This window comes from Dryobates pubescens, chromosome Z (assembly GCF_014839835.1).
Source record: "Dryobates pubescens isolate bDryPub1 chromosome Z, bDryPub1.pri, whole genome shotgun sequence".
NCBI lineage: Eukaryota > Metazoa > Chordata > Aves > Piciformes > Picidae > Dryobates > Dryobates pubescens.
The window spans coordinates 55,458,193-55,466,938 of NC_071657.1; the positions used below are offsets into that span (position 1 = coordinate 55,458,193).

An 8,746-nucleotide genomic window follows, 5' to 3' on the forward strand; every position below is an offset into this window, starting at 1 on the left:
ACATGCTTTAGGCTGTTTTCTTGGTTTGAAAGCTGGTGCAAAACCAATTTCAGCCATCCAGTCAGTATATTGGGTATCCTATTTGTTTAATTTTTGAGACTGCCTTGACAGCAGTGCGGTGGCTGACTCTCAATGGCAGCAATTTGGTTTCCTTTAGTTTGATTGTGGTGGGCATTTATTATGGCTCTAGTCAGTACCAGGAAGCTACATCTTCATGTGAGTCTAATTTCAAGTTTCTGTGTGGTTAATATGAAGAATGTAATTCCAGGTACTTCATGGCCACTGAAGTGCTGTTCACAGCTTATCAAAGACAAAAAAAACCCCACAAACAGAACCAAAACACCACACACTGACAAAACAAACAACAACAGGAAAAAAAAAACCACACACCCAACAAAACAACAAAAAATCCCCATCAAAAATGAACAAAGATAAAAAAAAAACTGTTGTTGCCATCTGAGTCTTTTTTTCTCTTGAAAACAACCTCCTTCAAAAGAGATTTTACCATCTACTCTTGTTGCTTTTGGGCTTGTCAGTTTGTATTTACCTATCCTGGCTGATCTGTTTTTCTTCTTTCTTCTTCAGATTCTCTGTTCCCTCACAATATCCAAAGCATTAATTGTATCAGTGTTGTGACAAATGGTGGTCTGTACCCTCTCCACAGCATTCAGATATTTTTTTCATGGCTCTCCGTGTGAAGTCCACCTTCCCCCTTTCTTTCTTGAAAGCTGTGTACTCATAGGCCTTCAGCTTGCTGTAGTAGTCTGAGAATTTGTTGTAGAGAATGGAGATAGGCATGCCATTCAGGATGATTCCAAAAGCAATGCAGAGGAAAGCAAACAAGCGACCAAGGTGAGTTTCTGGACACATGTCTCCATATCCCACTGTAGAGATGCTGACCTGCAGGCAAACCAACATTCAGTTTATTAGCTGATAAGAAAGATACAAACAGATGTGTTTAAGACAATTGGAGAGCATTTCTGTTCTTTTCATTGTAAGTCTGAAATATTCTCTGCTGCCACCATTTTTTCTGTACTGCCCATCTTACACTATCCCTAATGAAAAAAAAACCCCACAAACTAAATCTCTCTCATGGAGTAAAGAAAGACAACAGTACAGTTTGACACCATTCAGGAGGATTTTTTAAAGTTTGTCCTGCAGAAGGAAAATACAAAGAATTTCTGCACCAGCTTGTCTAGAGGGTGAGTTTGCTCGACTGCAGTGAGTGGAAAAAGATGGTTCCCTGACAGTGCAAATCCAGTGGTAACTGTAGCCCTGCTCCCTTATCATGTCACTGTGATGAAATTCAGTGTGTTTATAAAACCTGATATTTGGGGACTTATTTTGTGGGTTGCATTTTTACTGTTACCTTTATTTGCTGTATGTATTTCAAGAACTGATGAAAAGCACATAGAAAGCTTCAGCTAATTGTGAGATATACTTTTATGATGCTTGCACTATGGGAAGAAGTGACCCAGGACTTTGAAGTTATAGATAAAATCTCCTTTGATGGTTACATGTCTATAAGGAGCTGTGGAAAAAATGAACACCTTTCTCTGTTTTTGCAGTGTAACATATTTATACTTACAGTGCTAAAGTTTTTGATCTTTCTGCTCAGTTGCATGTCAAAGGTTACAAAAGTAAGGTATATGTGTATCTTTAGTAAGGAATATTCCCGTTTGGTGTAGCTGATAGGTACAACAGTGAGAAATGTTTGTTGAATTCCCCTCTGAAGAAAGGTTTGGGGTTTAAAGAAGAAGAAAGGTTTGAAGAAAGGTATAAAATACTTTTTGTGGGGGACTGATGTTATTTAGTATATCAGATGTATGTGAATCACAAAATCACAGAACTGCAAAATTGTCAGGGTTGGAAAGGACCTCAAAGATAGATTGTCCTGTTCCAACCCCCTCCTGCCATGGGCAGGGACACCTCACATAATCTGTGTGAATCTGTGAATCTGTGCTTTTTGCAATTGCATCGTCCACACAGTCTTTTTTTCTTCTCAGCCACCAGCATTTTCTCTTTTTAACCTATGGATGTGTGAAGGACCTGTGCTGTAGATGGTCCCAGTACCATTCCAAGTACTGCAACACTTTCTCTGTAAAATGTAGTTTCAAAAAATAATGGATGTTTGCTTATGAAAATGCTACATATGAATTATATATTCTTAAAGAGTCAGCTAAAATAACTCCTAATTTATATACTTGACTGCACACACTTTGATTTTTTTTTACATTTCGTGAGTATAACTTATTTTCCTCCAGCGGGTAAACCTGCAGGCTTCTGCCATCTGCCACTTCCTAGTCTGTGTAAGGGATCTTCTTCAGCCAATGAATTTTACTTTTTTACTTTTGTTGTTGTTGTTGTTGGTTTTGTTTTTGTTTTTAAACCCCAGAGTATCTCAACACACTGTGTGTACCTCTGAAAGAGTAATCTAACGCTTTGGCAGTAATAAACCATAGGCAGTAGGACTTTCACTGTAATGCCGCTTGTGGCTTTAGCACTTAAAAAGGGTTTTGGGAGGTCCCAGCGTGCAGCCTGCCATCCTCTGACACACTAAATAAAATGTGATTTCAAATAAAGGGAGCATTAGGATACATGAGGCAGCAGTGGATAAGCACATTTGAAGGATGCACCTGGTGCTTCCTGTGGAATAAAAAGGATTAGTCACTTGGTTTAGTGGAAATAAAGTCACTGGATTTGAATGATAATACAGGAAAAATCACTCCAAAAATATATACGGAGATGAAGGCAAGATGTTTATCTCCACCAGCCAGAACAAAACCATTAGCCTGTGGTGAGGTTCTGTTCCACTGGCATAGTCTGCTACGCTGCCTATGACAGTTTGGGAGGGATAGTTCTCTGTGTGTGAGACCACGAATGTTGAATTTTAACTGAAATTTTCAATCTTCAAGAGTGAACAGGCTTTAAAGTTTCATGCCTGGAAATTGCAAAGCAGCTCCTTTTTTTGAAGACACCTGCTCAGCTAAATAGATCTGTTTTACATACTCATGGTCATATAGGTTTCCTAAGAGAATCTAAATAATTATGAGGTCACCAGATCACAGAAATGAGCCCCAAAGATTTTGTTTGTGACCTGCATGATAAAACCAAATATGAGGCTAACGTCCTTATTGTAGTTATTTACAAAGCCATAACCAGTATATTTCACTTAAAGATGACCTGTGAAGGTGACATTACAGGACCTTTCCTTTATTCATTAAACTTTCCATTCTTCCCATACCCCAGCTTAAAGGATATCCAGCACATGTACATATGCATGTACATATGTACATATGTAAATGTCTACATGTGCTTCTAGGGACTGGAGTTGAACTGAACCCTTTAGAAGTGAATTCAGAATTTGGGATGCTGAAACAGTTCTGCCAGGACACTGTGAGAACCAGAGGTTTTTAAGCAAGGTGGAGGACTTCAAACTCTCACAGCTCTGTGTTCCCATCTAAATCTTCATGCCATTGAAAGATGTGAACCCAGCAACCCTCAAAGACACTCTGCCACATAATGTAGAGTAAAATAGAAGTCAGTCATAGTTCAGGCCTCTCAAGGAGACACGTCCAAATGCCTCAGAGCACTAACCCAGAGGCAGCCTTAAGAAATGAGGTCATTCTAGAGCTTGTCAGCTGAAACTCAGCCAGTTACCCTCACTCCAGGTGCTTGAAATGCGAATAAAATCACACTCTTGGCAGAGCTTGCAGAAAGAGATTCAAGGTGACATTAACCAGTTCCCAGTACTAACTGATGTGGGATTCAAACCAGTGACCTAGATGGAGAAGGCAGTTTATCCCATTATCAACTGCTTAAGCCATTCTGCTTTCTGTATTTATTCCTATGCAAGTCTGGCGCAGCATAAATAACCATCAATGTTTTTTGTGTGTGCAGACATGCATCTTAAACATACATCTAGGGAGCAGAACACAATCTCTAGTGCAACAAACCTCTTGGCATTTTTAATGGCCAGAACTCTGGGATTGCTTTGACTTTGCAAGTTTGAGTTAATAAGCTGTATCTTATTATCTTGCATCATGGGTCACAGCAGATCTGCAAGAAGAATGAAAATCCTGTGTCCACTTGCAGACAGCTAGCTTGATGCAAGGTTGGCATTCTTTTTCTTTTCTTTTTTTTTTTTTTTTTTCAACACTGACAATGGGATTAAATGAGGAAATTATTTCCCTTCCTGTGTCTTTGCCTACTTCTTTAAAAGTGGCACCATCTTTAGTAGTGGTACTATCTAATGTGCTAGGACGGGGGATTTCAGCACTCTCTGTCTGACTAAGCTATGATTTGTGCTTACAACAGAGGTGAAGGACTGCATGTGTGCGTGTGTGTGGGAGAGTGCATGTGTTCTATAAGCTCAGAATTCAGAGCAGATGTTCACTGATCTAAGCCTGCTGTTTTCACGACTGACAGTGACTCTAGCAAGGAAGGGGAGGGAAAGGGAGGAAGGGTTCTCTGGCTACACAACAAGGTGAGATACGTTTACTTACGGCAGCCCACCACCAAGCATGGGGGATGCTGGTGAAGTTGGTACTGGAGACATCATGCTCCACTGTGTAGACCATGGCAGAGAAAGCAAAGATACCCATGGCAATGAAGAGCAAAAGGCAGCCCACTTGCTGGTAGCACTGTCGTAAGGTAAAGCCAAAGGCACGCAGCCCTGTGGAGTGTCGGGCCAGCTTGAGGATGCGGAAGATGCGCATGAGGCGCATGATGCGAAGCACTTGTCCCACCTTACCCACTCGTCCCACCTTCTCAATGTCGTGCTCATGCTGAGAGCCCCGTCCTCGGGGCTGGTCATCATCAGCAAAGCATTCAAGCAGCAGCTGCAGGTAGAGGGGCAGAATGGCAATGAGGTCTACTGCATTGAGGGCACTGCTGGCAAAGCGTCGCAGGTCGGGGGTAGACACCAAGCGCAGCAGGTACTCCAGTGTGAAGAATGCAATACAGAGAGTCTCAATGTGCTCCAGGACAGGCCGGCTCTCTCCACTCTTCTGGTCTACCTGCTGCATCTCCTCAACTGTGTTGAGTGCCAGGGCTACGACAGAGATAAGCACGAAGAAGCTGGAGGCCACTGCCATCACCTTGGCAGTGACAGAGGAGAAGGGCTTCTCCATGAGATTCCAGAGACGCCAGCGCTGGGGACCATAGTAGCGCATGTGGTGGAAGAGATGCTCATTCTCCTGAATCTCTGCCTGGGAGCGCAGCTCACGTTGAACCTTCAGCTGCTCACTCAGCTCATCGCGGCGCTCCTCAAAGCAGATGCGGCAGCAGCGAGGTGTGTATTTGAGCCGCACACCCCAGTAGCTCAGCTCCTCCAGGAAGCTGCAGGGACACAGCTCCTCCCGCACACGCAGCACCCCCGAGGCATAGAAGTTGTACACCAGCTGGAAGACAGCTGGGTCCCGATCAAAGAAATACTCATCCACCTGGGCAGCATAGTCATCACACAGGCCCAGCTGGCAGCAGCGGTCAGTGGAGGTAGCCAGGCGGCCCAGGCGGGTCTTGGGATAGATGGCCACTGCCTGGTAGGTGAGGCGATAGCTTTGGCCACCAACGTTGATATTCAGCACAGGCGAAGTGGAAGCTGTGGCTGGGGGTCCAGAGGAAGGGATGAATGGGGAGCAAGGAATGGATGATGAAGGCTGCTTTTCTCCCTGTACTGTGCCTCTGCTTAGGCGTTTTCCTTGTTCTTTCTCTTCCTCTTCCTCATCTTCATCATCCAGGTAACAGTTCTTATTCCCTTCAGGTCCTAGGAGCACTAGCGGCTGGGTGTTCAACAGAGTGGTAGCAGAAAAGACACTTTCCTTGTCTACATTCATGCCTTCATTATCCTTCCCCTTGTCAAGCTGCATGACGACATTTGGTGTTTCCCTTTCTCTGCCATTGTGTTTTAGGAAAGGAAACTGTCGCTGGATATTACATTGCAACATGCTGGTTTTATTCCCTCTTCTTCCTTCTTGTGTTCACCTGAATAAGGAAGTAACAGTCGTCCTTTCCAATACCACAAAGGTTGACAATCCTGGCTTCTTTTCTCTGTTTATCTCGATGGTATCACGCACAGCGGCAGTTCTGCATTCTTTTGCCCTGACAGCCACCACTCCAGTTGTTGTGAAAGCTCTGTGTAGGATATAGACACATGAAGACTGCTGTTGACCGTTTTAATCTTGCTGACAGGGAAGATCTGAGTGCTTAGAGAAGGGGATTTAAAAGCTATTATCCTGCTTCAGCATCATCTCCCTCAAGCTGTGATGTGAATGATTATGGATCCATAAATCTATGAAAAATCAGTTGGGTAAAAAAGCCCCAAATTAAAAATAATGTCAAAATGAAAATGTATGAGAGGCAGAGGTGGGAATAGAGAGAGGGGGAGAGAGAGAGACAGAGCTATCACTGCGCACTTCTTTCATTTACACGAGTAGGGTGTGCCTTGCTTTCCCTTAATGAAAAGAATGAACAATTGATATGAAGATAATGGGTAGGGATTCAGTACAGTAGCTCTTAAAATGTTTTCCAAAGGTGATCAACTAAAAGTCATCTTTTCTCAGCCCCAGTTAGAATACCTCCATCTTGTTAAAAGACTGAGGAAGGTTGCAGTCTCTGCCTGAAGCTTTGGCTGTGCTGTGGGAGTTCATGTCTCATGCTCCTCTGGACTCAGTGGAGGCACAGGGGTGTGAAGAGGTTTCCAGAATGCTGCCTCACTTCAAACACTTCATGAGTTGCTCAGAAACAGAATAAAACCACTCTCATTTCTCTTGCAGGGCATAGGTAATACCATAAAACTGCACTAGGTACTTAGCAGGACAGGGGAGATGCTTTCTCTTGGTTTTAAGTTTTCATTCTCATCTCTCGTTAAGCTTGACACAAGCATCCCCAGTAACAATGAGCACCCTGAAAGCCAAGTTATTAAAGCTCCTTTAAAACAGAAGATACACACAATAGAGAGATGGCTCCTTCAGTTATGCTCTTAGCTCCTGAGTTACAGCTTCTTAACACCAGCTCATTATGCCACCTGTATCCAGGCTAGGGCAGAAAGGGACAAGGTGCTAGAAAACTCCTAGCTCTGGAAATGCTCTTGCTGATGGCTGACTTGGCTGAGCAGGAATCTTATTCTAGAACTTAAGCAAAAAAAGGAAAGTGTGTGGACATTGGAAGCAAGTACAAGCAGCATGGAAGGACAGAGATGCTGGTCAATGCTGCAGGCAGAAAGTTTGTGTGACCAAACCTTGACTAGAGGGCAAGCAGAACAGAACTGTGAAGGACAATAAAAAAGGCTTTTTAAAACATGTTCACAGCAAAAGTAGGATTGGAGATAACATTGGTCTATTACTTGATGAGGCTGGTCATCTCAGACATAGGGATATAAACAAAGCAGAGAAGGTTAGTTTCTTCTTTGCCTCTATCTTCAACACCATGGACTGTGGGCTCCCCAGAGACCTGTATTGGAAGCTTGTGACTAGAGGAATGAAAAACTCCTAGACAACCCTGAACATACTCAAGACTTGCTACTCCAGATAGATGCACATAAATCTGTAGAGCTCAATGGAATTCACCCCAGGGCACTGAAAGAGCTAACTAATGTTATCATGGGACTTCTCTGCATTATTGTCCAATGGTCTTGGGATCCTAGAGAGGTCCAAGTGATGGTAACCTGGCAAATATCCCAGTTTCAAGAAGGGTAAGAAGGAAGACGCTGGTAATTATAGGCTGGTCAGTCTCACCTCAGTGCATGTTAAAATTATCACAAAGGTTATTCCAGGAGTTGCTGAAAAACACTTGAAAGGCAATGCAGTTATTGGTTGTCTCATTTTTCTTCCTTGCATTCATGAGCGAAGGTCCTACTTTACCATATTAATTTATTTTATGACAAGGTCACCCATCTGTCCTGAAGGGTCAAACCCCAATACATGCCCTAGTCCAGACAATAGGCTAAGCACCTGTGATTGTGCAAACCTGGATGCTTCCTGGGGTCCAGATAAACATGTACCATGTGTAATTAACTTTGTAGCTCAGTTGTGAACTGTGTGTGCCCCTGGCCATGTTTGGATATGCCCCATCCTAGAGGGCCAGTTATCAGGGTTCTGTGTTACCAAAGGGCATTAATTGTCTTGGGACAGTATTTAAACCAGCCAAGAAGTCAGGCAACTTGCCTTGTCTTCACCCAGACAGCAACAATAGCCAAATGCTGTTGAAGTAGCAGCTGAAGAACCTGCTCTAGTAGATCAACAACATCATCTAGGCCTTGCACCTGGACCAAGGCAGAAAGGGGAAAAGCTCCAAGGGAACTGAATCCCAGAGGAGGCTGCAGCTCAGCAACAGAGCACACAAGAGAGAGGTCCCTAGCCCTCTCCAAGCCAAGGAATGCTTGAATTAAAGCCACAGCATCTGGGAAAACACCAGACAGAGGAGCAAGTTGTGAGTACCTGACTAATGTGTGACCCAGTCCCATCTGTGGTAAAACCACAGACCACAGCACCTGTATTTCCAGTTTGAATTGTTGTATTGGAAATGTTAGATCTGCACTTAAATCATTTAACTGTCCTCATATGTGCAGTGTAAAACCCACAACCGAACAACTGAACTTGTGGACACATTTTGTAAACAAGTTGCAGTGGTGTTTGAAGACACCACTGCCAGGAAATATTGATTATAAAATACATAAAAATATACATTTTTCATTACACCATGTAGTTGACCAAGGGAAGCCACTAGAAGTGGTCATTTAAAAAAA

General features: G+C 43.3%; 1 protein-coding gene across 1 annotated transcript; it reads right to left on the minus strand.

Annotated features, from left to right (window-relative positions):
- Positions 1–492: 492 nt before the first annotated feature.
- Positions 493–6,161, minus strand: KCNV2 (potassium voltage-gated channel modifier subfamily V member 2). The gene is made up of 2 exons (XM_009911572.2): positions 4,506–6,161; positions 493–900 (listed from the first exon to the last, which is right to left on the minus strand). The coding sequence occupies exons 1-2, from the start codon at positions 5,946–5,948 to the stop codon at positions 625–627; spliced, it is 1,719 nt and encodes a 572-aa protein (XP_009909874.2). The 5' UTR covers positions 5,949–6,161; the 3' UTR covers positions 493–624.
- Positions 6,162–8,746: the final 2,585 nt, after the last annotated feature.